At 52.9% G+C, this 26,379-nt stretch overlaps 8 protein-coding genes and 1 non-coding gene across 9 annotated transcripts; 5 read left to right on the top strand and 4 right to left on the bottom strand.

The window, feature by feature from the left end:
* Positions 1–926: 926 nt before the first annotated feature.
* SMAC4_13934 lies at positions 927–1,016 on the top strand. The gene is given in 2 exon segments: positions 927–962; positions 981–1,016. It is a non-coding gene; the product is annotated as a tRNA-Pro (tRNA).
* A 576-nt stretch (positions 1,017–1,592) lies between these two features.
* Positions 1,593–2,517, top strand: SMAC4_05703 (uncharacterized protein; the record flags this gene model as incomplete). The annotated part of the gene is made up of 1 exon (XM_003348560.2): positions 1,593–2,517. Exon 1 carries the CDS (start codon positions 1,873–1,875, stop codon positions 2,515–2,517), a length of 645 nt encoding a protein of 214 aa, XP_003348608.2. The 5' UTR covers positions 1,593–1,872.
* A 19-nt stretch (positions 2,518–2,536) lies between these two features.
* Positions 2,537–4,135, bottom strand: SMAC4_05704 (uncharacterized protein; the record flags this gene model as incomplete). Its single annotated transcript, XM_003348561.2, has 1 exon — positions 2,537–4,135. The coding sequence occupies one exon, from the start codon at positions 4,133–4,135 to the stop codon at positions 2,609–2,611; it is 1,527 nt and encodes a 508-aa protein (XP_003348609.1). The 3' UTR covers positions 2,537–2,608.
* A 3,666-nt stretch (positions 4,136–7,801) lies between these two features.
* On the top strand, positions 7,802–10,289 carry SMAC4_05705 (uncharacterized protein). The gene is made up of 3 exons (XM_003348562.2): positions 7,802–8,142; positions 8,220–9,725; positions 9,804–10,289. The coding sequence occupies exons 1-3, from the start codon at positions 8,070–8,072 to the stop codon at positions 10,004–10,006; spliced, it is 1,782 nt and encodes a 593-aa protein (XP_003348610.1). The 5' UTR covers positions 7,802–8,069; the 3' UTR covers positions 10,007–10,289.
* A 2,085-nt stretch (positions 10,290–12,374) lies between these two features.
* On the top strand, positions 12,375–14,587 carry SMAC4_05706 (uncharacterized protein). The gene is made up of 3 exons (XM_003348563.2): positions 12,375–13,096; positions 13,173–13,543; positions 13,630–14,587. Exons 1-3 carry the CDS (start codon positions 12,698–12,700, stop codon positions 14,549–14,551), a joined length of 1,692 nt encoding a protein of 563 aa, XP_003348611.2. The 5' UTR covers positions 12,375–12,697; the 3' UTR covers positions 14,552–14,587.
* A 49-nt stretch (positions 14,588–14,636) lies between these two features.
* On the bottom strand, positions 14,637–17,220 carry SMAC4_05707 (uncharacterized protein). Its single transcript, XM_003348564.2, has 2 exons — positions 15,840–17,220; positions 14,637–15,768 (listed from the first exon to the last, which is right to left on the bottom strand). The coding sequence occupies exons 1-2, from the start codon at positions 16,565–16,567 to the stop codon at positions 14,832–14,834; spliced, it is 1,665 nt and encodes a 554-aa protein (XP_003348612.1). The 5' UTR covers positions 16,568–17,220; the 3' UTR covers positions 14,637–14,831.
* Positions 17,221–17,469: 249 nt separating this feature from the next.
* On the top strand, positions 17,470–21,394 carry SMAC4_05708 (uncharacterized protein). Its single transcript, XM_066090333.1, has 4 exons — positions 17,470–17,763; positions 17,844–20,108; positions 20,168–20,765; positions 20,819–21,394. Exon 2 carries the CDS (start codon positions 18,304–18,306, stop codon positions 19,858–19,860), a length of 1,557 nt encoding a protein of 518 aa, XP_065947425.1. The 5' UTR covers positions 17,470–17,763; positions 17,844–18,303; the 3' UTR covers positions 19,861–20,108; positions 20,168–20,765; positions 20,819–21,394.
* Positions 21,395–21,429: 35 nt separating this feature from the next.
* Positions 21,430–22,770, bottom strand: SMAC4_05709 (uncharacterized protein; the record flags this gene model as incomplete). Its single annotated transcript, XM_003348566.1, has 1 exon — positions 21,430–22,770. The coding sequence occupies one exon, from the start codon at positions 22,768–22,770 to the stop codon at positions 21,430–21,432; it is 1,341 nt and encodes a 446-aa protein (XP_003348614.1).
* Positions 22,771–24,512: 1,742 nt separating this feature from the next.
* Positions 24,513–25,743, bottom strand: SMAC4_05710 (uncharacterized protein; the record flags this gene model as incomplete). The annotated part of the gene is made up of 3 exons (XM_003348567.1): positions 24,513–24,680; positions 24,770–25,157; positions 25,238–25,743. The coding sequence occupies 3 exons, from the start codon at positions 25,741–25,743 to the stop codon at positions 24,513–24,515; spliced, it is 1,062 nt and encodes a 353-aa protein (XP_003348615.1).
* Between the last annotated feature and the right edge of the window lie 636 nt (positions 25,744–26,379).

Here is a 26,379-nt window from a genome sequence, read left to right as displayed (position 1 = left end):
CGCCTTGGGTTGGACTCCGAAGACTCCGAAGACTTCCAGAAGACGCCGACATGGCTACATGGCTCATAAGCGCGACCTCCCTCCCTTGTAATCCACCAACACCGGGTTTCCATCGAATGCCATCTCTTTAACCGTGTAATGCGCCATTTTTTTCCCGACAGGGACCTGAAACCAATGAGGTATTGTAGACACCAAAATGCAACCCTTTGGCGACTTCAGGCTACCTTTCTGATATCTCAGCAAAGTGCTAAGGTGCCCCAAAACTGGAACCTCCTGTTAAGCGCAGGCATCCTCAAATGTTTTTATGGGTCGGGAAAAAAAGGGCGCACTACACGGTTAAAGAGATGCATGCCTCCAAATAAAGTCCGGGAAGCCGGTGAACCGGTCGGTGGTTTCTGACTTCAACCCATCAACCCTTCAACCCATGCGTGAATTTTGTTCATGTGCTGGTGCGTCAAAAAGCATGAGCTGCTGACAGATCTCAAAAGCACAAGGGCGCTTAGATCGGGCGGGGTCTGTTGCCGGTTCAGATGCTGACCATACAGATATTGACAAGCCCCCAGTTTTGGATATGAGAAGGGGTCTTGTGTGCTGGGCAGTGGCAGAGCGCGATGATTCGGTACATACACTAGTGAAGCGGTGTGAGACCAGCCGGATGGCATATGTGGACATGTGTGGACATGTCAGATTTCGGCGTGTACGTACCGCGGCAAAGCTACTCGGGACACAAGGTTCTGTCGCTTATCGCGGTATCTTGTTTTGCCAAGTCAATAGGGAATTGAAAAAAAAATCTCGTTGACTGTACACATGATTTGTGCGTGCATCTCACACTCATCTCGCTGCATGGTCTGGTCTCAATGCTTTCTAAAAGGTTACTGGGTACTGATAACTAAAAGGTTTGATACATCTTATAACAACCAATCAACGGGCCGCTGGTCTAGTGGTATGATTCTCGCTTAGGGTTCAATCCTGAGCATTCTTGCGAGAGGTCCCGGGTTCAATCCCCGGGTGGCCCCATTATTTTTCACTTTTTTTAAGGTCGTCTCTTCCACTCTTGCTTCAATATCGCGGAGTCGATCGCCCTTCTTTCTTTTTTTGCCAGTCTTCTGCTTGCGAACCCATCGGTGTTTGGCTTTTTCCCCTTTGTTGGGTCACAAATAGGGTTGCTCCCATGTGTGTCAACCGTATAAATGTGGAAATCTGCATGTGCTAATGCCAAATTCCATTTTTTGCACAAAATAACAAAAAAAAAAAACAATTGATAATGAAGCAAGCAACCCAGATCAACCACCACACCATCACTGTGGTCACCATCTTTGCGATGTTGTCATAATGTCACTCCCTTTTCTTTACATTACAGGCTTCAACAACCCCGATTCCCGACAGATGATTTTGAGATCACTCGATGCTTCATGTTCCTTCTACGCTAACACATTCTAACTCCGCTGGTGCCTAATTGTCCAAGAAGGCCACGTGTCCAGTTATCGGGGTTGCTAATAGAGAAAAAAGTATTTGAAAGAGAAAAATTCCGTCACTAGCGGCGTTGAAAGTGTACCGTTCTCTTCCTGTGCGGTTTACACATTTTTATTCACCAATCTAGCAGCATTCCCCCGGACACCACCAACTATGCGACGAGCCCTCCTGCTCCTCCCTTGCCTCTGGCTGGTCCTCCCCTCATCGGCACAATACTAGTTTGACGACGAGGACCTCACAGAGGAGCATTGGCAACGCGGCGTCACCGATAACTACCTCCTCCACAGATATTCCACCGACAATATCTTCCATTCCCCACCCCCGGCCATCTCCCCCGCCCTCGACGAAGAACTCTACCGCTCCCGCGGTCTTGATCCAGCATGGGGTCCCGTCCCCGAAATGTTGGGGTCGTGTGTCGGCGATATCGAGCCCATACCCGACCAAAATTGGATCAACCTAAACAAACGTGTCCGGTTCTTGCAGGATCAATCGTGCGCTGTGGCCAAGATCTTGTGTTTCCCAAATGTAGAGAGGGGAAGACCAGGGCCGGTTATCTATGCGCTGTGTGCCGGTAAGGCGGAGATGGAGTTCTTGGGCTTGGGGAAAGTGAAGGAGGACGTGTTACGGTCGATGAAGGATCGCGAGGATGAGGATCAATTATGTGAGCGGATGCGACTGTTGGGGGCGCCAGAGTTCGATGGGTACTTTGATATGGAACCGTATGGTGCTATGATCTTGTGGAGAGGTGAGCCTCATAATATGTGCGATCGACAAGATTATGGGCGCAGTGGGGTTATGTTGTTTGGATGGCCCAAGTCTGGGGTGGGGGTTTGGGTTCTGAAGCTGGATTGGCGAGGGCTGGACGAGGTGGGCGGCATGGAGAGGCTACGGAACGAGACCAATGTCGATATGGAAACTCAGTCTCGCATGATTGAGCAGCTAGGGGGAAGCTTTTACGCGGATCCGGCCCAGTGTCCGGAACTTGACTTCCTCCGGGGTCCAAGGTTTGCGCTTGCGGTCGTCGAGGGAGAGGATCTCAACTGAAGACTGCTCAAACGGGCTTGAAGCGCTCGGTACAAACTGAGCACAACGCATTACCAAGATCAACATACCATACACACCCTTTCTCATCTCTTCACGGCTTCCACCCTCCCGTCCGATCCCGAAATAGGCCCTTCGGATCAACCTTACTCGCCACCGACTTCGCCAACGCCCGACTCTCAGGCTTCAACCTCGCAAAGTAATCCTGCTGCGAGTTTCCATAGCTCATCAAGATAGGCACGTACGCATCCGCAAGCGTTCCATCCTTCTGCCACCCAACGATTTTCTCCCTGATGCCCGAATACGTTTCCTCCATAACTCCCTGCATCTTCTCGTAGTCCGACGGCAGAAGGAACATAAAGTTGACCTCCATGATCAGCCGATCAACAGAGTCATCCATATCAATCAGATCGGGACTCCTCTCCCTAGCCTTCTGCACGATCCGCTTTGGGACGGGCTGATACGCAATCGATGCCACGAAACTGCCCACGCCCAAATTGGCTGTCGTGATATCTCGCCAGTGCTCATGGATGTTGCCCAATACTGTCTCGGCATTGCCGGCACTCGGTAGCGGGATCGTCTCCGTGCCGCCTAGCACGTTCACGCCCGGAAGCACCACCCAGTTGCTCCAAGCCATCATGTCGGAAAAGCTGCGCTTGCGCGCTGTGTTTAGCACCGCGCCGATGTCCGTAAAGTTCTTGAACACCTCCTTGGGCGGCTCCGGTCCGTCGTAGAACAGGAAAAGGATCCACAAGTCCACAGCGCCAATGACCGCTCGCTCGGCCGTCACGATCACTGCCGCCTTGTCGTCCTCGCAGTATTCGGTGAAGTCGCGAACCGCCCTGAGCATCTTGGCATCGTTCTCCTTGGAACGCAAAAATACAGCGTTACCACCCCAAATGTCGCCCTGCTTGTACGCTTGGGTGATGTATGCTGTCACAACGCCGAAGTTGTTGCCACCTCCCTTGAGCGCCTTGAACAAATCCGGATTCCTGGTCGCGCTGGCGGTCGTAATGGTTCCGTCGGCAAGGACAATCTCGTACTCCAACACTGACGAGGCGGCAAAGCCGTATTGAGCAGAGAGGTAGGACAGCCCGCCGTTCAGGACCAAACCGCCCACGCCGACATTGCCAACACGCCCTCCAGAGAATGTCCAACCAGTACCGTCGAGCTTCTTTGCTATCTTGTCTAGTCTGTTGCCGGGGCCGATGTTGACGATGCCCGTGGTCGGGTCGAGCAGGACTTGGTCCATCTTGGAGGTGGAGATCAGCGGACCACCAGAGACGCTAGCGAAGTAGTTGTTGGGCGAGTGGCCACCGGACTTGATGGCAAAAGTCTCATTATTCTGGGTGAGCACCTTGATGATGGCGGAGACTTCAGCGGCGGACTTGGGGAAGATGATGCAGGCGGGCTTGATGGCGACGGTGGAGCTCGACCAGTAGTGGGATTGCTCGAGGGTGTAAGGGAGTTCGAAACGATTGGCGACATCGATGGTGCTGGTGGAGGCGATAGTCGTACATGTGTCCGACGAGGAGGAGGCTGTGGTGGGAGCTGAAGAGACGAGGGATGACAGGGAGAGAAGGACGGCCGCCAGAAGGCCGGTCCGTGGAGAAGACAGCATTGTGGTGACCGAGAGAACTGTGCTGAAAGGAGAAGGGACTCTTAGAAAGAAAGGCACTGTCTGAGGTCTCAGCTCAGTCTTTAAGATGCCCGCGAGAATTGCAACTGAGAAAGGGAGGCTTGCGCCATGGTGGTACAAGTCCGCATTTGTATGTTCCCCCTTTCATTTTCTCCCACGCTCTATCGTGCATCTTCGCATCTCCGGATCCCAGGAACGTCGACGAGGAAGCTTCCAAAACCAGCACTATTGAAGCTGATCCAATCCCGTTTTGTTCATGATGATCTGACTGTGAAATGAGCCTTTCCTCGAATGTGCACAAGATCCGGGGGAGTGTAACCTAAACCGAGGGTAATAAACAGCGATCGGAGCTGGTACCGAGGAGCGGAGTGAAGTCCCGGCTGGTTAAATCCTGGATTAGGACATGCAACATAACATCGTCGCCATTAGTGAGTCCGGTAAACTTGCCTTCTGCGGTTCTCCCCTTGCCCATCAGCTCCCACTGCAGCATTGATATTGATTGAGCTCTCGTTCTGAACTTTGAACGAGGCTCAGTTTGGAGCATGATGAACGATGAAGAAAGAGGAGAGGTCGGCAGAAGGACCGGGTCGTGGGGAAGAATGTAACGTCAGGTAAGCCAGACCTACCCCAATCCGGCCGTGATCGACGGCGACAGGTCCGCATCCGACGACTCAGCACCTTGGTCGAGCCGATGAAAGGTGAAGCCATGTGAATAGGTGAAACCGGTTGTCGGATGACGTTGGTGAGATTTCGAACAGTCAAGAGACGGTATCTTGTCATCATACTGCTTGTCTTCTGTGGGGGTTGACGCCGATAAGGTACTAGAGAACGCTCGACATGATTGACCGAGTGTCGACAAGAACGACTAGAGACAGAGTTGACTTGACGCTGCCATTGAACAACAAGGACCTGAAGTTCTTTCCCATTGAAACCTTGGAATGCGCTGCTTCCGGAGCGCATCTTCCCGGGATTTCTGAGCCAACGACCCACTCGGGCCCGGATGGGACTGGTGTCCCGCTAGATCCCACCGGACACTCTAACCAACCAGCTCGGAGTTTTCGAGCATTGAGGTGTCCGGCTGACTGTTATGAGATTGACCGAAATGTGCGAATAAGATATCCACGGCTCGGGTTTGATCTCAAACCGAGACCATGTCATCCAACTTGGAGCCGAGCTGTATGGACCTTGACAGCGTGAGTATAATAGGAGCATTCGGTATCGTTCCACGCTCGCCGGGCTAACTCTCTGGTTGTGAAATGGACCCCGAAAGTCTCATATATGACCAACTTGAATCAGAGAGAGAAGAAGAGCAAGAAGCAAAGGTAATGAAGAGTAGCGGACGGGCGCAAACGAGAAAGTGTGGTGGAATGAATAGGATCTGAAATGAAAAGAGAAGTTGAGAGGAGGCATCAAGAGTTTGGCGCTGGACCTCGCTACGAGCAGTTCCTTCCATTACTCTTTGCATTTCTCAAATCTGACGAATCTGCATGGTGATAATATCCGGACATCCGCGGAAGGGAAGGAATGACCTGCAGCGATCGACAGGTACAGACCACCGAGGACTCACCAACGGAAGGAGCCATCTTGCACGCTCTTGCAGCCTCAAAACATCGTGAAGTTGGAACCTTTCCCTGTTTTTGTTTGCAAGCTTGAAGCAACAGTGACCGAAGCAAAGCCAAGAGCCGAGACTTCCATCTCTGGCAAAGTTGTCGTTGCCTGAAGCACATGGAATTCCTGAACAGTTATCTATCAGCTGCTGTTCTCTTTCATCTCTTGACACCACTGAATGGAAATTCACCGTGGACACAGAGCATCAGATCCAATGCAACACGACACAAACCTTCGCCTCTTCCACTCGACGGAATCCCGTGCACGCACTGACCCGAGCACCAACGTTCGGGAACGCTTGCTAGCAGGGACGTATACAAACAGATGAAACAGTCCTCAGATTGAAGAAAGAGAAACAGCAAGTTCAAACCCCCATAAAGAAGGACATGATTTCTCACCTGTCCACCTCATTCTCAACTTGGTGCTCTACTCTGCTCTGCTCTGCATCTGGGGCTGAACGACATGTCGTTCTCTTTGACTTTCCACTCCATCCAATTCCCGCTCAGGCCTCCACCCACGTTGACTCTTCCAGGCTTCCTATTCGCCGAAACAGGCACTAAGATCGTGGCGTTTCAGTGGACTGGACACCCCCCAACTTCCCCAACCGAGCGGCAGGACAACGCCTCCAAAATCCAGCACTGAACAATGCACATCTCTTGGCGCTTTTCTTCTTGGCATCTTTCTCGCACCGACGACGGAAGTCCGTGTCATGGTCCCACGTGCGTCGACAGAGAGCCATGATTCTTCAAAATTCCACGACGGTGATGCAACACTGGCCATCCACCAAGATAAATAAGCATTCGGTTCTTCTCTCTTGGCTGTCTTGGCTTCATCGGCCAAGACATTCTTCTTTCGTTTTGACGTTTGACGTTTCCTCCTGGGTAGTTCTTCCTGGTGAGAGACACCCGCCTTGGTCGTCCATTATGGTCATATTCTGTGTTGGAGGAGGTGATTCGTTGTTATCACCGCCTGTCTCGGACGACATCGGGCTTGAAGAGTGCTTGAGAATGGCGAATCTTTCCACTGGCAGCCAGATGATGTTCATTATACCGGAGCATCGAGCTCGATTTGGTTCGTCTAGTGACTTGCAAGCGGAAGACACTCGATCAGAACTCAACGCTGAGGCCAAAATACCTGATGGACTGGCCAGCATTTTGTCCTTAAAGTGTTATCCTTTCCTTCGTGTCTAGACACTTACCCTCAAAGCCTTCAGAGAGTAGAAGGGGAGGCCAGCTGGCACGCTTGTGAAGAAGTCCTTCGAGCGTCCAAAAGTAGACAAAGGAATATCACCACCCACGCTTTCCTGATCCCTTTTCATCCATAAGAATCGCCAAATGGGAAGGTCTTGTCTAGGCCCCGGATTAATATCTCTCCAGGATCAAACCATAGACTCATGGTCTCAGACCAGCTCTCTCACCAGCCAGAACCTTCACCAGCTATCTCTCACATCACGGTCCCGTGCCTTCAGCCCTCGCTGATTCAAGGGTCTTTATGCAACCATGTTCGCTGCAGAAGCGAAGCACGTTCACCATCCCACGCCTCTTGACGGGCAATGTCACATCCAGCTTTCCTCAGAGGCGTTGATCGTCATGTTGTTGGGCGACATAACGGTACCTGACCAATCCTCCTCTTCGAATTCCCTGTTCCCGGGACTCCACTTCCCCAAGAGTTCATGGTCTTGTCATTACGATTCCGTTCGACAAAGATTACTGGCATGATATCCACTCGCCACGCGCCGAGCACGCCCAGAGCCGAAACAGAGGAAGATCCCTCCACCTCCTCCACGGCGGGCAATGCCCAGAACAAATGTCGGCGAGACCATCACCACGACCACCACCATCGTCCTCACACCATCACGTCCATCCCACCTCTCTGCCACACTGCCACCGTGTGTGGGGCGAACAAATATGCATCAGTTAGCCCCTTGGCAAGTTGACTGACGAACACCAAGAAACATTCACACCCTGAGATTCCACACACGTGTGTCCGACCCATGGTCGGGGATCACCTCCAACTCCCACACGCATTCCGTAGTTGGTCGACGGGACGTACCTGTTGCAACCCTCTTGCAGTGCTCTATGCACGACCAATCCATCCCGCGCCGTCTTGTATATCCTACATATAGGACCATGAAACCATCCCGAGTTCAATCCTCTGTCTTCTCTTCAGCAGAAAGCCGCCCACCAAGCAAAACAACACCCGCGCAAGCACAAGAGCTTCTCTCTTTGAGACGCTCGCGTGCCTTCCTCACGCGACCTACTGCCACTTTTTCTTCATCATTTTTGTTGAAGTAACAAAATCGTTCAAGATGGTTCTTCATCAGTTCGATTACCTCCTTGCCATCGGCACCATCTTTGCTGCCCTTGATGCTTGGAACATTGGTATGTCAACAACTCACACAACCTGCCCCTTCTCCAATCCTTGGCAATACCCACTAACAACCCTTTCCCTCTCACAGGAGCCAACGATGTCGCCAACTCATGGGCCACGTCGGTCGCCTCCCGCTCCGTCACCTACCTCCAGGCCATGATCATCGGTTCCATCATGGAATTCGCCGGTTCCGTCGGCGTGGGCGCCCGTGTGGCCGACACCATCCGCACCAAAGTCGTCGACACCACTTTATTCGGCGACGACCCGGCCCTGCTAATGCTCGGCATGGTCTGCGCCGTCGTCGCCTCCTCTCTGTATCTAACCATGGCCACCCGCATCGGCCTGCCCGTCTCCACGACCCATTCCATCATGGGCGGCGTCATCGGCATGGGTGTAGCGGCTGTTGGTGCCGACGGCGTCCAATGGGTGGGCAAAGGCATCAATGACGGCGTGGTCTCGGTCTTCCTTGCCTGGGTCATCGCCCCCGGCCTCTCCGGCGCCTTCGCCTCCATCATCTTCCTCGTCACCAAGTACAGCGCGCTCACCCGTTCAAATCCCGTCTACAAGGCCTTCGTAATGGTGCCCATCTACTTCGGCATCACCGCCTCGCTGCTCTGCATGCTTTTGTTGTGGAAGGGCGGCAGCTACAAGGTGACATTGTCCGGCCCCGAGATCGCCGGCACCATTGTCGGCGTTGGCGCCGCCTTCGGTCTCGTGGTTATCATCTTCCTGATGCCCTGGCTCTATCGTGTCGTCATGCTCGAGGATTGGCAGCTTCGCTTCTGGCACATCCCTCTCGGCCCCCTCCTTCTCCGTCGCGGAGAGGTCCCACCCCCGCCTGCCGACGGCTCCGGTGTCGTCCAGGATTTCTACGCCGGCCGCCTGACCAAAGAGCAACTTGCCGCTCGCCGTGCCGCTCAAACCGGTGACTCGGAAATGGCCGCTGGCGCCGTCACCTCATCCACCGCCGCTCCCACCACCGACGGCGAGAAGGTTCAGCCCGAGGGCGCCACCATCACCAAGGACTCCTCCTCCTCTTCGCACGACCACAACGAGCCCGCCCAGCCGGCCGCTCCCCCAGTCAAAACCATAGTCGGTCCCCGCCCCGCTGGTCCCTGGCACTCGGGCCCCGTTCTCTTCTGGTACGTCAAGTGGGCTTTGTTTCGCGGCGTCGACCAGGACGTCATCTCCTCCCAGTCCGGAGGCAAATCCGTTATCTCGTCCGACGTCGAGGAGCTGCACGCGCACGCGGTCCACTACGACAACAAGACCGAGTACATGTACTCCTTTCTGCAGATCATGACTGCTGCCGCGGCCAGTTTCACGCACGGCGCCAACGACATCGCCAACGCCATCGGTCCGTACGCGACCGTTTTCCAGATCTGGAAGGACGGCGCGCTGCCGGCCAAGGGCAAGGCCGATGTGCCCGTTTGGATTTTGGTGTTTGGCGCTTCTTGTTTGATCATTGGCTTGTGGACGTATGGGTATAATATCATGAGGAACTTGGGAAACCGCATCACATTGCAAAGTCCCAGCAGAGGTTTCTCGATGGAGTTGGGCAGTGCGGTGACGGTCATTTTGGCTACTAGGTTGAGTGAGTATCCCTTTCCCTTCCTTTCTGACAACTGGCAGTGATGAGATGGGTTCCAAGGCTAACCAAGACAACTTACAGAGCTCCCTGTTTCGACTACCCAGTGCATCACTGGCGCTACTGTCGGTGTTGGTCTTTGCTCGGGTACGTGGAGGACCATCAACTGGCGCCTTGTGGCGTGGATCTACATGGGCTGGTTCATCACTTTGCCTGTGACCGGCATCATTTCGGGATGCTTGATGGGTATCATCATCAATGCTCCTCGCTGGGGTTATAGTGGTTAAATGCATGCTGCGGATTCGGTTTGAAGGAGTTAGGTGTCGGTTCTAAAACATAAAAGGAGTGAGAGGTAATGGAGGAGGGATGGAGAGACTGACGTCAAGGCCTGGGAGGAACGGTACTAGGGTGAGAATTTGCGTCACATTCTTTCGAGGAACGACGCCGCGGATGGTGGTGTAGTAGATGTGCTGTTGCTTGCTTTGTTCTCTATTGTCAGGCTGTTATACCCCAAATAGTTCGCTATTCAGAAATTCATATCAATCAGTCACACGCTAATGAGCGGGAGAACCAAAAAATGACGAGCTCCTTGCGCTCTTCATCACCAACTTCTGTCCCTCGCCGGCTTGGATGGTCATCGGCTGGTGGAGGTTGCGGGATGATAGCCTCGAATAGCCAGGTGGGTGAATTCGAGGTAGGTGACTGGATATTGATCGGAAACCCAAACGGCGGGACTTGGAGTCGTAGAACCGGCGGTGCCTGTAGATCCATTGGGGGCGGCGGCGACATTTGTTTCGTCGTTTATCGTTTACGAACAAGAGATAGGGCTTTCAGTCGACGTCTCGGCTGGGCGGGCAAAGCCTGGAAAGAGAGTACCGGAGGATGTCGTTGCTTGGCCGGCTAAGGGGAAGTGACAGATCAAAGGCTCACAGGAAGATGACACAGGCAGCTGCCATGATGACTTCAGGATGAAGGGCCGGAACACCAGAGGAGCTCTGTGTTTACTTGGTGATAGGGGCAAGAGATTGTGTTGATGCATGGTAGGAGGTTAGAGGGTAAGAATGTTGTGTTCTTTCCGTGACTGGGCATGCAGTGGTGTGTGTTCCTGCTGTCAAATTCAATCTCGACCAGTGGCATCATACATTATCTCGCGTTGCAAGCTTGAGTGAGGGTGAAGGAAACAGGATCACGGCGGCGAGTGGTTGTTGACTGCCTTCGTGCTTGGCGGACGGGAACTGCCGCTTGAAGGATTGCGAGATGCGAGAGACAACTGCAGTGACAAAGAAAGGGATGGTATTGATAGCCTGGATGAGATGAAGGCATTCTTAAAGTGACAGTTCGATCGGCCGTCATCTTGGAGTTGACGATCATGTCAATGTCAATGTCGGAGGACGGAAGTCGAGAGTGGAAAGCGACAGACGAATGACTAGAGGGAGATTGGGAAGAGATGCGGCTTATTACTTGAACAAGATGGAAGAATGATGCACTTGTATTTTGAATTTGGTACTTCGAGAGGATGGGAGTTTGGGAGTTCTGACGATGAATGCGAGTAGTCGGTCACCAAGCTGGTGTTGAGTTGACGATGTCAATGTCGATGTCGAAAGAGGAAGTCGAGAACAAGGATGCCGCCTGGTCGACACCTGCCAGCATTTACCCACAAGACCCGACAAGATGCACGAGCCACTTCGGAATTCTGGGTGGAGCCAGAAGAGGAATTGCACACGTGCACGAACCACCACTCCAAGGGTATTTAATATCTACCACATCCCCCGATTCTTAGAATTTTCTTTCCTCTTTTTTTTTCTTCATACTTACCTTGGTCGATTGCGTGGAGATCAAGAACACCGCGTAGTATAGCGGAAGGCCTGCATTGCACATCGTGGTGCCAGCCGCTATGAATTGTCCTTCGGGGCCGTTCCGGCCGTAATTTTTGATGTCAATCCATCATCCATTTCGGATACATTCTTTTTTCACTGTGCTTGCTGCCCATGGGTTGCACCATGGAGAAGAAGAAGCCATTCTCGTATGATTTACATGTTTGCCATGCCACAGTGATTTCCATTGCCCTGTCGGATCCCTCTAATCCAGAACCGGTGCAATTGCTGATTGCCGTCGATCAAGTGCTTTTGGATAAATGCGCGATCTCATTTCAACCCGGCGGTCGAGACCAACGCCATCTCCCCAAAGAGAGGCTCACCCGCCCGATTCGCGCCTTTGTTTGGCCAGCGCCGAGTTCCAAGATATTCTGTCTCCCTTAAATTTAGACTGGGCCAGGCAGCTGTCACAGTCAGGGCAACTGGCTCGTGTTTATGATCGACAAACGGCATGCCTGTCGCAGAGCACCAGCATTAAGGACAGTCAAAGAATTTTTCATTGGTGTTTGAATATAGGACCTGAAGGGAATGGAGGCTGATAATTGAGGACGCCATATCATCATATGATGCATATTTCCCCTGGCCCCCAGACCACGAACCACCATTGATGGCGAAGAAACTCCAGGTGCGGCGTTGCGGGATGCACGGGAAGAACTCATCTAAGGGTTCTATCACGCGCTAACCTTGGACAATTTCTACGCATACGACGCTGCTCCTTTCTTTGAAGGTGGCCAAGGACACTAACTATGGGGAAAAAGCATAGAAACCCATACTTTACTCAATCCCTACTGCTCCCGTAGGCTGGCGGCCGTGCCGTCGAAGCTAACATTATAGTTCGAGGCAGATGCGATGCGATCGGGTACGGCGCTTCAAAAATGATACGAACTAGAGTGTGCTCTTCCCCTGTTGAGGGTGGCGTCCAGGGGTAACGGAGGAGTTGTTTGGCGGTGACATATTTAGGAACCGTTGGGCCCCCAAAAGACGACGAAGGAGGACGTCTCGTCTCTACGTGGAGGTTTGGACTTCTATATATCTTGGACGGGAGTCCTCCTGGCTCTGCTCTTTCGACGGCCTTCCCTTTGACATCACATACAGACAAGCAGGATGGCGTTATCAACGCTCACCACGCTATCTCTTGCCGTCTTGTTAGTCCTCTGCCTCCGAAACGGTATACAAAGGTTCCAAAGATGGCGGCGTCTTCGACATGTTCCCGGACCCAGATTGGCAGGTTGGACATCCCTCTGGATGACCGGACAGTTCATCAAAGGTGACGTCCATGAGCTTTGGAAAGATCTAGCAGAGAAGTATGGACCACTTGTCCGATTTGGCCCTGACCAAGTCCTCTGCACCGACCTTGAGTCCATACTCCGAATCACCTCTGTCCGGTCCGACTACCGCAAAAGTGACTGGTATGATCTGGCTCGGATGGGCGATGATGATAATCTGCTGTCCATGACGGATAAGGAGCGGAGGAGGGAAAGAAGGAAGAAGGTTGCGCCTGCCGTAAGCTGTTTCACATCTCAACAACTACTGTACCTTACCAAAGGCGACACCCGACTACTAACACCCCCGTTCCAAGTACAACGGCAAAGGTGCCGGTTCCCACATCTTCAACATCGAAACCGGCCTCAACCGCACCATCGCCGCCTGGACGGAACTCATCGACCGGAAATACTTAGGCTCAGGCCCCATCTTCCAGCCGCTAGACATTGCCCAATCCGTGCACTTCTACGCCCTCGATTCGCTGGGCGAGATCGCATACAGCCAGTCTCTGGGCTACATCGCCAACGACAAGGATATGAACGACGTGCTCAAGATCAACGAGGCCACATTTCCGTGGATGTACCTCCTCAACAACCACCACTTCTTTTTTAGGGTGTTGCGCAAGTGGCCGTTTAGCATGTTGCTTCCAAGGGCGGGGGATAAAGCTGGGTTGGGTGCTATCATGGGGTATGTTATCGTCCAGTCCGTCCCCATTCTTATGGGTTTCTTTCTGTCTTTTGCAAATAGTCGGCTAACTAAGTAACCCATAAAAGACATACAACATCCATTATCGACCGCCGCTTTAACTTCTTCCACTCCTCCTCCTCCTCCTCCTTGGAAAAGTCCTCCTCTCCCGAAAAGATACCAGTACCGCAAGACATGCTCCAATCCTTCATCTCCCACGGTCTCACCCGCCCCGAGCTCCAAGAAGAAGTCACCGTCCAGCTCTTCGCCGGCTCCGACACCGTCGCCAATGGCATCCGCCTGTGTCTCCTCCACTTATTCTCCTCTCCCCAAGTCTACCGGCGTTTACAAGCCGAGCTGGACGCCGCCTATCCTTTCCTTTCCCATAAAACGTGTCCTCCCACCCCAGGACAGGAAAGACCGATTTCATACTCCACTTGCTTGCAACTGCCCTACTTACAAGCTGTCCTCAAAGAATCCCTGCGCATCTTACCCCCCGTAGTAACAGGGGGGTTTTACAAAGACGTTCCACTTGGACATGGACATGGACATAATGGAGGGGAAGGGGATACCATCGCCGGGTATTCTCTACCTCCAGGGACAAAAGTAGCCACGGGAGCGGCTATCTACGCCATGTGTCGCTCTAAGCAAGTATTTGGGTTGGATGCGGATGTGTTTAGGCCTGAGAGGTGGTTGGAAGCGGAAGAAGAAGCTGCTGCTAGACTTGAAGACGAATCGGCCGCTAGAACTAATGTCCCTGAAAAGAATGAACTGCTGGGTGAGGCGGGAAGAAGGCTAAGAGATATGGAGATCACGCTGGGATTAATGTTTGGTCATGGCCAGTTTGAGTGCGTGGGAAAGAAGCTGGCGATGATGCAGATGAATAAGGTTGTGGCGGAGTTGGTGAGGAGGTATGACTTTAACGTGTTGAATCCGAGGAGGCCGTGTAAAGTTGAGAATGCGTTGATGTGGTTCGTGAAGGATTTTTGGGTTAGGGTGGAGAGGAGGTGAGGGAATGGATAGAGGAGGTGAGGGAATGGATTGAGGAGTGTGGTGGCTATCAAAGGGGGGCTGGCGTTTGGAGTTGGATATTGAAAGCTATGGCTGCGTCTGTCACCTGGTAGAGGGAGAATGAAGCAACTTCCTAGAGAAGATGAAAGAAGACACGCCTTGCAATAGACAAGTGGTAGTAACTCTCCAAAAGGGAGTGCGTACCGTGCATCTCTTTCTACCATAGTCCTACATTGAAGACAAGAGAAGAGACAAGAAAGGAGACACATCTCATGGTCAACTAGCAACTAAACTCCCACTTAAGCCCCTCCCATCCCTTCCTCTTCTTCAACACCACCTGTCCACCCTCCAACCCGGGCAACGGTTTCGCTGTCTCTCCCCTCTTCGAATCACCCATCTTCAGCTCGCTCTTATCCAACCCCTCAATTTCAAACCCAATCGCCAGCGCCGCCATCAATGCCAAATTCTCCGTAAACGCAAAGTGTCTTCCTGGACACATGTGCTTCCCGCCACCAAAGGGAACAAACGCCGCCTTCCTCTGTCTCTCCACCTTTGTACCAAGCTCCTCCCACATGAAGCGACGGGGATTGAATCCCTCAGCATCACCGCCCCAGACAGCCGTGTTCCGGTGGACTACCTTGACGGGCATCATGACATTGGTGTCAGCCTTGAGTAGGTAGGAATTTCCCGAGACGGGATCGGTAAGCATCGTGTCCTTGAGCACGCGACGGGCTGTAACAATCTGCGATGCCAGCCGGATCGATTCTCGGAAACAGGAGGCGAGAAGGGGACACTTGACATCAAGACCGGCGGCGGGAATGGTGATGGTCCTTGTTCCCATGTCATCACCCGAAAGAGCCTTTTGGCTATCACCAAAGACGGCCAGCAAAGCTTCGGCGCGGATTTGTTGTAGGAGATCAGGGCGGGTCCAGATCTCGGCGATGCACCAGAATAAGGTGGACAAGACATTGGTAGTGGCTACGAGGGTGATCGCTACTTCGTTCTTGGCCAGTTCGTCGTCGGGAAGATTGTACTTCTTTAGGAGACGGGTGCGGGCGCGGATGAAGTAGGAGGTGGACGGGTCGGTTTCATAGTGGCGCGCGCTGAAGTAGGGGAGCAGTGCGGATTGGACTTTGTTGCGGGCGAGGTAGGCGCGGCGGGCAATGATGGACGGCAAGAAGCCCAAAACGAGAGGGCCCATGTGGGATTCGAAGTCCCTGTGATGATTTGGTGGTGGTTAGCTTGGTGGAAGTATGGGGAAGGGAAAAGTAAGGGAGAGGTAACGTACCACTGGGCGTCAATGACTCCGTCGTCTTTGAATGGGTTGTGCTTCTCTCCCCATAGAGCCTTTGACGTGGATCTGCTAAGAAGCGACTGAAGCCAGAGGAACATGTTGGGAATCTTGGTGCCCTTCTTGGTATCGACATCGTTCAGGGTATCAGCCATGGTCGCAAGTGTGGTGCTGGCCAACTTCTGGAGATTGTCTCCCGAAAGCGCGGACTTGAAGACATGTTCCATGTCGCCCATGATGTTCGGGTGCACGCCATCCTTCCCCAAGAGCTTGTCCACCGTGCCTTGCTTGACACCAAAAATGCGGGGGACGAAGTCAACCATGAAGGATTGCGCATCCATGTCCTTGGACTTAAGAGCGGCCTGCTGGAGGGGCGCATCGAAGATAACGTAGAGCTTCTGGTTACCGATGGGTAGGGTTGCAATGGGCAGATGGCTTCGGGTAAAGAGCTCGCTGAAGTAGTTGACTTGGTGGTTCATCAGACCAAAGAGGTGGCCGATTACTGGAAATTTGGGCTTGATGATGGGTGGCTCGAACGGATCGTGGGGTGGTGAGATGGTCAGGAACAAGTAGGACAGGAGAACGATTATGCCGCCGACGAGGAACTGGACTGGCGAGGTTTTGCTTTGGACCCAGATCATGGGGATGAGGCCCTTGATGGCAGCGATTCCGATGTCGAGGAAGCTCTCGATCTCAGCTACCGTGTCTGCCATGGTGGAGGGCATTGCGATGATCGATGTGATAGCTAAAAGTGGCAGCTTCAGGCCTGGCAAGTTGGGACTGGAACCAGCAGAATTTCAGGAAGTTGCACGCGCAGAGTTCGGATGGTTTTTGTTGCCCAGGACAGGTGCTGCTGGAGCTTGATTGTCGCCGTGCCAGACTCGGCTGGGCCCGTGGTTGACATTGTTCTCTTGTCATTGTCGAAAATCAGTATGTTTGTTTGCCTGACCTCAACCATCGCGACGTATCAGACAAAGCTGTCGGGTCACCCTGAGCTGCAAGGGCACAACATGGCGGTAGATGGTTGCGGACATGCCATTTTTGTGGCTGATAGCCGATGGTCTTGACTTTTGCTGTGCTGGTTCTCGAACTTGGCGATGTTTCTATCTCCGACAGTCGGTCTGGGATTTTGGTGGTGTTGGGTTGAAAGCTCGCACATGAATGTTTCTGCAACGGCATCGGGTGCCTGCCGCTTTCCGTAGAGGTACGCTGAATTAAAGTGGCTGCATGGTGAAGCGGGACTGTCCGACTGAGACAGTCACGGACAAGAGGGACAGCTGAGACAGCCGTGACCGAGACTGCTCGAGTTCAGACTCCTTGAGCTACCTCTAGGTTATCAAGAAGACATCTTAACAACAGAAGGAATCAACGTCGGGAGGAAACTGCTTCGAGTTTACATACCTACCGATAGGAAAATTGTCCTGGTGAAGAGTAAGAAGGAGCACTCGTCTCGGGAAAGCGCCCCTAGTGCCACAACCACCAAGGTGCATAGCTCCGCTGGTGTAAGTGTTAGTGGGAGCCGCTGGAATACTGCGAATTACTAACAGCAGGTACATGTCCCAGATGTCGTTGCATTTCAGCTCGCATCTGCTCTGGATGCAAGACACGTCACACACGGAAGCTGCGACCTAACATCAGCAACGATGGAAAGTGCATTCAGCAATCGCACGATTCCGAGAAGTCGCCCCAAATCTTTTCCAATTGGATTAGTTCGACAAGGGCAGAACCCCTCACCCACTCGTCCAGGCTGCTTCTCTTCCTTCCACTAGTGATCACCATGCATTCTTTTCCCCAAAGCAGACATACATGATTACTATCTACGGTAGTTGGGCATCAGCTTTTGCCCCGGCGAGCCATGTCCAGTAACCAGGCTTTTATGCCCCCATGTTGCTAGTATTCCCAACGCAAATTCAAGGCCACGGTACGTTTTCGAATGATAGGTTGCGAGACTGCAAGATAAGTGCACATGCTAATCGGCGCCTTCTGTTGCGGCAAGGACAGACATCCAACCTAAGGAAACGAGGCACCTTGACCGAGACCAACAGAGTTGGGAAGGAAGCAAGGCACAAATGCGCCGGTAGCACAAAAGAATGAGGAACCAGGAAACCAACAACCTTCTCCCCTGCGGCCAAAACAACACCGGACATCCAATCGTTACATCTCCGTTCTACATCAAATCCACTATCGCTGCAGCTCAACTTGCGCAACATCACAAAGACACATCAATGTCACAGCCCGAAGCTGGTGCTATATAAACATATTGCGAGTCCCTACAAGCATTGCTCCCAACATTGCCCGACGTCAACCGCCACCACCGCTCCCTAGTCCTAAACCTCCGAAGCAACACAGCGTAACATGCCACTGTAGCATCCGGCAACAAGAAGCCAACAACCCGCTGCAACTACAAAAGAACTCCTCCACCTGGCTATCTCCAACATCCATCTCACGGTCTCCGAAGCAGATGGATCACCAAGTTCCTCGTTACGATCAATACGTTGACCCTCTTCCTCCCGCTGATGCTTGGGCTTCCTTCTTGTCCGCGAGGTTTTCACAGAGGAAAGCTTTGTACGAAGGCTTTTCGGCAACCGAGAAAGAGCTGGTACGGAAGGAACTCCGCCGTATCCGCTACTTGAGGGAATACTTCGAGACACAACGCCTGTTTCCCAAACCCAACAGCGCTCCCTTGGTTGTTTTACTCGATGATTCACGCAGGCGTTGGAAGCAACGGGCAACACAGAAATGCAAGGAGGAACTAGCAAAATGCGACAAGGAACTAGCACAGCCAGACTGCTACCGCAAACCCCATCTCCACCGGAACCGTTCTCTGCTGCTTCAGGTTCAGCAATGGTCAACACAACCAGGTCAGGAAAAGCAAAGGAAAGACTTGGACCCAGAAAGCTACATCGACGGACTGGACGCTCCCGACGATAGTATCGATGACAATCCACGCGAGTCCAACTATGGCTACAATGGCTGGCTGATTGTATACGAGAAGGGGCAAGGCGGAGTGACCCTTGACCATCCACTTTGTCATGGTCAATACCCGCATCAAAAGATCTCTGTACAAAAGCTTCTCTACGACAGAGCCAACACCCCGCTCAAGCGCTCAGAGGATAAGAACCAGTTACGCTACTTTCATCTCCAGGCGAACAACATGAAGTGGGTTGAGGATGCCATTGCAAGGTACTACGGCGAGGCCTCAGGATTGGACCGTCAACGCAGCACATTCTTACGCGAGAGAGGAGTGGCGAAACCAACGAATCGCCTGTCAAACACTGAGAAGCTGTTGAAGCGCGAACTTTGGCATGGACAAGAGCGTGGCGGCATCGGTACCCATCTTCCACCTCATGCCCGTCAAATACGACCGCGATGTGCAGTCGTCCCATCCGCCCCATGTGCGCCACGAATACACCCCACGTTGGGTTTGCCAATGGCTCCCCCTAACACAAACGACGTGGTACTGTTTATGCCGTATTTACATTGGGAAATTGAGAAACGGCTTACGAGGATGACGAACGTCATGCGCAAGACGCGTCAGCAGAAGGAAGAAACCTACTACATGGAGCGCCAAAACAAGCGTAGAGGTACATGGGGCAGTGTTGTTGATAAGGTCATTACGGCACGTGTCCGTAGACAGGACAGTATACCTGACGACACATTCATCAGCGACAAAAGCGTGGATGATGCTCCTTCCTGGCGGCCCAGCAGCCGACTAGGGACGTACCTGTGGCATGCGGCTAAGCTCTTTCAACTCATCGACGAGGCCGCCGACTGGAGGCTCATCAATGACCACCTCTATGGCGAATCCTCCCTTCACCCGAGACGCACGCTTGAGCAATACAGCAGTTGGACTGCAGAAGATACCACCAAGAGAGACCGACAGCAAGTGGTTTATCGTGGAACTTGGATGAAGAACGATTTGGAGTCTATACCCAGGGTAGTAATGGTGGACCAGCTGTGGATGTGGATCCTAGACGAGAGTAAGTGTCCATGTGCATCGAATGTGACCCGAAACTAACACCGTGGGGAACAGACACCATCGTCACTGCATTCCCTCGAAGATGGGGCCGCAACAAGCCCGATCCCTCCGCGGTCCATCGAGCAATCCGAGACTACATGGCATCTGTCGACGAGCGCCAGATCAATTCGATCTATGATCTGGCTCTTGTCATCATTGACGAATGCTCCAAAGTCATCTTCGACCGGACCAAACCAGATCTTCGGCCGGAGGTAGTCGACATATTTGGCTCCGCCATATCTAAAATTGTTTGTTCAGTAGCCCCTGTGTCTGAATACGATGGATTTGCTAACACACAGCACCCTAGGCTGAAAAGAAGACGGAGTCGTACGAGCGGTTCGGCCGTGACGTCAAGAGGATGAACACTGAGGATCCGCTCCAAACCTCCGAAGAACTGCTCCGCAAGTCTCTCAACATCAAATACGAGTGGTCCGTCTTGATGGAAGCCCAGAATGTCATTGACCAGCTACAAATCATGCAAGAGATATTTACACAGCAGATCACCATTATGACGGACTTTGAGAAGGTACTACGCGGATTGAGCTCAGGGTATTTCAACTCGCACCCGGTTGACCTGCAATCTACCCTTGAGCGTGCCGGCTCCCTAATAGCTGACATGAAGGCCAATCGCGATGAACTAGCCGACCTTGAGAAGAGACAAGCAAAAACACGAACGCAGATCCGGGAATTGCTTGACATGAAGCAACAGCAATCGGGAATCATTGAAGCGAAAGCGGGTATTCGACGAGCAGACGAGAGCGTCCTTCAAGGGAGGTCTATAGTAGTCTTCACTGTTGTGACTATCTTCTTTCTACCACTATCATTCTTCGCGACCATGTTCGGTATGAACGCACGGGAACTAAACGATGGACATATGGGGATTGGCCATCAGCTGTTGCTCATGCGTAAGTGATTCTCAGTCCCATGATGTCTATTGATCTTGCTGACATTGTAACAGTTTTCCCCTCACTTGGCATAACGATTCTGTCGCTTGCGCTTGCTTTCAGTACTCGGGCTCGGACCCTCATCTTCGGCGGATGGCGGTCATTCATGGCCATGGGTGGACTACGGAAGCCAGTGGCATCTACCCATCAGTTGACGGAAGCATCAGCCCACACGTTGCGGAACTTCATGTTGGAGAAACTAAGGGAGCGAGACCTGCAATACAGTGAGAGTTCAGAGTTGCCTATCCATGAGCACCGGGAGGCAAGAACCGAAAAGGGACCTCCTGGGACGTGGGCATCTGGGAAGTTTAGCAGTGGTAGCCTGTCACAACTGTGGACTCGGAGGCGCTCGCAATAATTTATCGGTTCAATGGTATAGATAATAGTAGCCATAATATGCATTCGTTAACTCAAGACGTGACCATTCCCAGGCATCGCTGCCGTCGCCGTCTATCCCCATCGCACCACCCAGGGTATTCGCGCCGCCCATCATCATCATCATCATCATCATCATCATCATCATCATCATCATCATCATCATCATCATCATAATTTCCTCCAATGAAAACGAGTAAAATGCACTTCCATCCACACCGCAAACTCCAAATCTAAGCATAACCCACCATCACCCGATAATCCCACCCACAATCTCTAACAACCTCGAGTGCACCTCCTCATCCGCCGTAACCACCCCCCAATTCCCATTTAGAACCCTTCCCCGTCCATAATCAATCTGCCGTCCCCACAAATCCGTCACCTTCCCCTTTCCACCAGTCGCCTCAACGTAAATCAGCTGCGCCCCCGCGTGATCCCAGATATACGTCTGCTTGGTCATCGGCTTGGGGATCCGCACCTGCACGTGCGATCTGCCTCCCAAGATCATGGCCACGTAGCGCATGTGCGACGAGTACAGCTCGGTGCCGGGGAAGGAGTAATTTGGCACGCCCGCCAAGGTGGCGACGCGCGCGACGAGGGAGGAGGAAGTAGCGGGCGTGGTTAGGGAGTCTATGAAGTGCAGTTTCTCGGTTTCTATGGGCCGTTGGGAGGATGGTTTGGCTAGGGGCGTTGGTGGGAGGAGCTGTGAGGGGGATTGGTTTTGGGAGGAGATGATGGGGCGGATAGTGGCGCCTTGGGAGCGCACGGCGCTGAGGAGGATGCCGTTTGTTGTTGTTGTTGCTTGCCCAGGTTCGGTTCGGTCTGTTTGGTCTAAAGAAGAAGAAGGTGTTGAGCCCTCGGAGATTATGTACGTGTTTGTGTTGGGTATGGATTTGGAGTTGGACGTCGTGGAAGAAGAAGAAGGCGGCAGAGTGATAGCTAAATTGGGACAACCCAATACCCCAACTACCTCCTTCCCGCCTTCGATCAGGCACAGCGAAACAGCATATTGCTGTCCGCGCATGAACGCCGCCGTGCCGTCGATGGGATCCATGGCCCAAAATCGAGACGTGGGCGAGCCTTGTCCCCGCCCGCCGAGGTCGATGAGGGATAGCATCTCAGAAACCGTTTTGGGGAGCGCCAGTAGTGCTTCATCACTGTCAAGTTCATCTTGTGAAGAAGCGCATGACTGAACCAACTCAAAAACCTGCCTCGCCAGAACCGGATCCTCGCGCAAAGCGTCGGCGTCCTCTTCACCGATGAACCCGTCGTGAGGAAAGTGCGAGCGGATGGCGGCGGTGAGGAGCGCTTGCACGGCGAAGTCGGCGGCGGTCACGGGCGAGAAGTCGGGCTTGGAGATAGAGGCTACGCTTACGCGGCGGTCGGGGTGCGCAGCATGAGGGTTGAGCTTTGATGGTGTTGAAGTGCCGGATGATGAAGTTGTTGATGATGATGATGATGATGAGTTGAGAATTCCGGCGAGGACGCGGCGCGTGAGGAGGGAAGCGCGTTGCACAGCTAATTCAGCGATGTGACGCTCACGCTGGTATGGCGGGTTGCCTGAGGGGTCGGAACTGGTGGTGACTGTCATTTTTCTGGCCTGCTTTGGTTTTGGGGATGTTGTTGTGTTGAGGTTGAGGTGTCGATGAGTTAATCCACACTGAAGACGGACGGGGCAGCAACGAAGTTGACGTTGAATTAAGGTGCGAGTGGTGTGTGGAGTGTCGACGTCGTCGAGGTGGTGATGATCGTCGGCGGCAGGTGGAGTCCTTGTTGGCGCTGGCCCTGGTCGAGGTGGTGTATTATTCCGTGTATTAATGGTTGTATTTAGGTATCGCGGTGTAATAATAATAACAGGGTGATGGTGGTTGCGATTGCTTTTAGGAGGACAGTGTTGTGCTCTCAAATGTGTTAGCGCGGTTGATACCAAGGATACCGAGTATCGAGATGGGGAACCGTCAAACTCCAAGGAAATAACGATGGGTATATAGGTATAAAAGTGAAATAAATCATGGAGACTTGACAAACCCGAGGACTCCCATGCTAAAGCAAACGCTTCGCCCCTTGTTGGGAACGAAAATCGTGAAGCGCGCCATGGCCGACATCACCAGGATGGATGGGTCACCACCAAGGCTGTTCCATGTGGATTGGTGCCTTAGACTAGTTGTCCATGAATATCAGATCGGAACTCGTGAGGAGATTGTTTGGTGAGAAATGTGCAAAAGCGGCCCGGGATGACGGTCCCGTCATGGGCCAGGCAAATCTTGTTCCGAGGCACAATTGAGACTTTTAGAGGCCTGCGGGGCTGTGACACTGACAATTGTTAGCGATAGTGCAAATCCGATATTGCGGTGGCAGCCACACCTGATAGGAAATGATGGCTGAGCGGCCAATGCGGGCAAACCCGGGGAGGCGCAGAGGGGCATTTTCAGGTGAGGTGGTCGTCGAGGTGGTCTGGGCCGGCGCGGGTTGTCCCTGCCCCTGGTTGTGATTGTGGTCCGGATGACGCCGACGTGCTGGGTTTACAGAACTCCAAGAGTGCGGCTCTAGGGCACCTGATAGCGCCGATAGCGCCAATGGCGTCTGTTTCAGTGGTCAGCGGCAACATCAAAACGAGACCCAATCTCGGCCAATGTTTCAAAAGGCGGGGTCGTTTTTTTACTTTGACGTCTCGTTTTCGTGCCACCAACACTCAATCACTTTCACGATTCTACCGTCGTCTTGTCATGCTGGTTTCTTCGGCATAATTCCAATGATACGAGATACCGTATGGTCGTTTGTATGCGAGCTTACTCCCGTTTACGCCGTCATGCCGGGCACGTGTCGTTATGATGAGCCGGTTGTGCGACGGTGAGAAAGGTGCCGACCACGTAAATGACTCGATGGTGACTTCGACAAATGACCTGGAATCAAGATGTTTTGATGGAAGTCGCGATAATAACTGCCAGGACAAACGCGGCACAGGACTAGGATATCTCGGGTTGTACCCAACTCCTCGATTGGACCAGCTACGAAAAGAGTGCCCGAGGGCTGTTTCCGACGGGAACTATATCACCACCTCCAACCTAACCCCTCCGAGTTCCGACTTCCAACACCACCACACGACACACGACAGTCATCGAGGAGTGCTGTTGGACATCCAACGATGATGCCATGATTCAAGAAAATGTATGTATAGAGAACAGTTCGTAGGTATCATTAATCCGCACAATCAGACATTACATACAGTGGTTGAACAGAGAGAGCGTCACGGCCTTTGCGTTCTTCCTTCCTTCCTTCCTTCATCTTCATGTTCAACCCCCCTTCAGACATTATTAGCAATTAGTTCTACTTTTAGAACAAAGCAGCAACAGCCATGCCAAGAGCAGAAAGGCCAAGAGTCTTCAGACCGAGTCCAACACGGCCAGCAGCGCCAGTGGCAGGCGGATTCTCGGGGTTCTCAGGGTTCTCGGTATCATCACCGCCGTCCTCAGGGACACCAGCGCCCTCGGAGCCGACGACCTGTTCGAACACATTGTGTTAGCAAATGCTCACCACTTTTTACCGACGGATGTCATTTGGAAAGAAGTAAACAAAAGGCAAAAACTCACCGAAGCAACAGTGTGCACAACACCATTTCCAACAATCACATCAGCAGCAGTAACCTTGGCACCGTTGAAGTAGACACCGCTATCCCTAACAGCAACAGTGACGGTGCCGTTGGCGAGGGTGTTGAGGACCTGACCGTCCTTCAGGAGGGGAGAGTAGCCGACATAGTTGACAATGACGTGCTGGCTGAGGATGGCGACGATCTGCTCGTCGGTGAGACCGGAGGTGTCGACGGCGGCGAAGGCACTATCCTCGGGCGCGAGCACGGTAATGCCGGCGGCCTCGGAGACGGGCTCGACGAGGTTATATTGAATCAGGAGGGCGGTGAGGTTGGAGAGTTGAGGGAAGAGGGTGAGGGTGTTGGCGATGGAGCCAGGGATTTCGAGGAGGCTGTTTTGGAGGTGAAGGGCGGTTAGTGCTGGGCTCTGGTGTGAGGAGGTAAGATAAGGAAAAGAGGGATGAAGACTTACGAATCAACAGGCCTGATGACACCTCCGTCGAAGGTGATATCATCACCAACAACCGGAACGGCTTTGCCAGCACCGGCAAAGACGGTGGGCACACCCTCGACGGGCTTCTCAACGAGAGACTGGTTGACACCCTGGCCGAGGTTGACAATCTCCGGGTCATTCAGCAGAGACTGGTAGACGGCGGGGGACGAGTCGGCATTCTGGCGCTTGAAGCGGAGCTTCTTGGAGCTGGAGGCCGTGTTCTGGACCGAAGACATGGCGGCGATTTGGGTGTTGGTGGTGGTGTCACGACGGCGGAGGGTGGAGTTGGTGGTGCCCTGGACGTTCTTGGAGGCGTAGATGATCATGTTGCTACCAGCATCGACGCTGGAGAGGATGCTGGGGTCCGCATCTTGGTAGATGCTAGCGAAGTCGTTGAAGCCATTCTGCTGGAGGGTGTTGATGAGGGTGTCGGCGGAAGCGAAAGTTGCCGCGGACAGGGCGAGGAGGATGTGACGAGGGATCATGGTGACGGTTAAGTTCCGATGGAATCAAACGAAGGAAAGGTGAGCGAAAGTTGTAGTGAGTGAAGACTGGTGATGAAGAGACAAGGTAAGCTGTGCTGCTGTGATACCGAAAGTGAATCTATTAACACCGGCGAGTATCATTCTTCTTATATCTGGACTTGCCCTCGCCGGCCTCTTCTCTTCAAAGACTTTGAGATCATCGCAGGCTCGATTCGGTAACTCATATCGACTCTCTCCCTTGTTGATCGAGCCGCGGGCGGACTTGACTCCGGGAAACTCTCCGCCAAGCCGCCAGCACCATTGCTATATGGCACTGCCATTCATGCCAATAACTTGGCAGCTGCGGATTGCTCAAGAAGCCAAGAGTGCTAATTGTCAAAACCTGAAACTTGCGCAAACGGAGGAATCGTCATTTGCGGCGGACCACCGATCGCGAGGTTTTCCCTCTCACTGACACCGAAAATCCATGGACAGCCGCCATGGACGGGTCCCGCACTATGCAACGTCCATGCAATATTGACAGCTTTGCGGCTCCTCGGCCTCATTGCTTCTGGATGAGGTGGAGGCCGGCGTGCTGCTGAGTGCTTGATCAACAACATGATGTGGTTGTTGATAGTCACCCAGGTATATCCCGTT

This window comes from Sordaria macrospora, chromosome 6, assembly GCF_033870435.1.
Source record: "Sordaria macrospora chromosome 6, complete sequence".
Lineage (NCBI taxonomy): Eukaryota > Fungi > Ascomycota > Sordariomycetes > Sordariales > Sordariaceae > Sordaria > Sordaria macrospora.
The sequence above is the reverse complement of the archived record's forward strand: the minus strand, read 5'-3'. Positions and strand labels throughout refer to the sequence as shown.

Coding starts and splice junctions, on each gene's coding strand:
- SMAC4_05706 (XM_003348563.2), top strand. CDS start 12,698: ATGGCGTTATCAACGCTCACCACGCTATCTCTTGCCGTCTTGTTAGTC. Junction 13,097..13,172: donor GGAAGAAGGTTGCGCCTGCC/GTAAGCTGTTTC, acceptor CCCCGTTCCAAG/TACAACGGCAAAGGTGCCGG. Junction 13,544..13,629: donor GGGTTGGGTGCTATCATGGG/GTATGTTATCGT, acceptor AACCCATAAAAG/ACATACAACATCCATTATCG.
- SMAC4_05708 (XM_066090333.1), top strand. CDS start 18,304: ATGGATCACCAAGTTCCTCGTTACGATCAATACGTTGACCCTCTTCCT.
- SMAC4_05705 (XM_003348562.2), top strand. CDS start 8,070: ATGGTTCTTCATCAGTTCGATTACCTCCTTGCCATCGGCACCATCTTT. Junction 8,143..8,219: donor CCTTGATGCTTGGAACATTG/GTATGTCAACAA, acceptor TCCCTCTCACAG/GAGCCAACGATGTCGCCAAC. Junction 9,726..9,803: donor CATTTTGGCTACTAGGTTGA/GTGAGTATCCCT, acceptor GACAACTTACAG/AGCTCCCTGTTTCGACTACC.
- SMAC4_05707 (XM_003348564.2), bottom strand. CDS start 16,567: ATGCCCTCCACCATGGCAGACACGGTAGCTGAGATCGAGAGCTTCCTC. Junction 15,769..15,839: donor GGAGTCATTGACGCCCAGTG/GTACGTTACCTC, acceptor AAATCATCACAG/GGACTTCGAATCCCACATGG.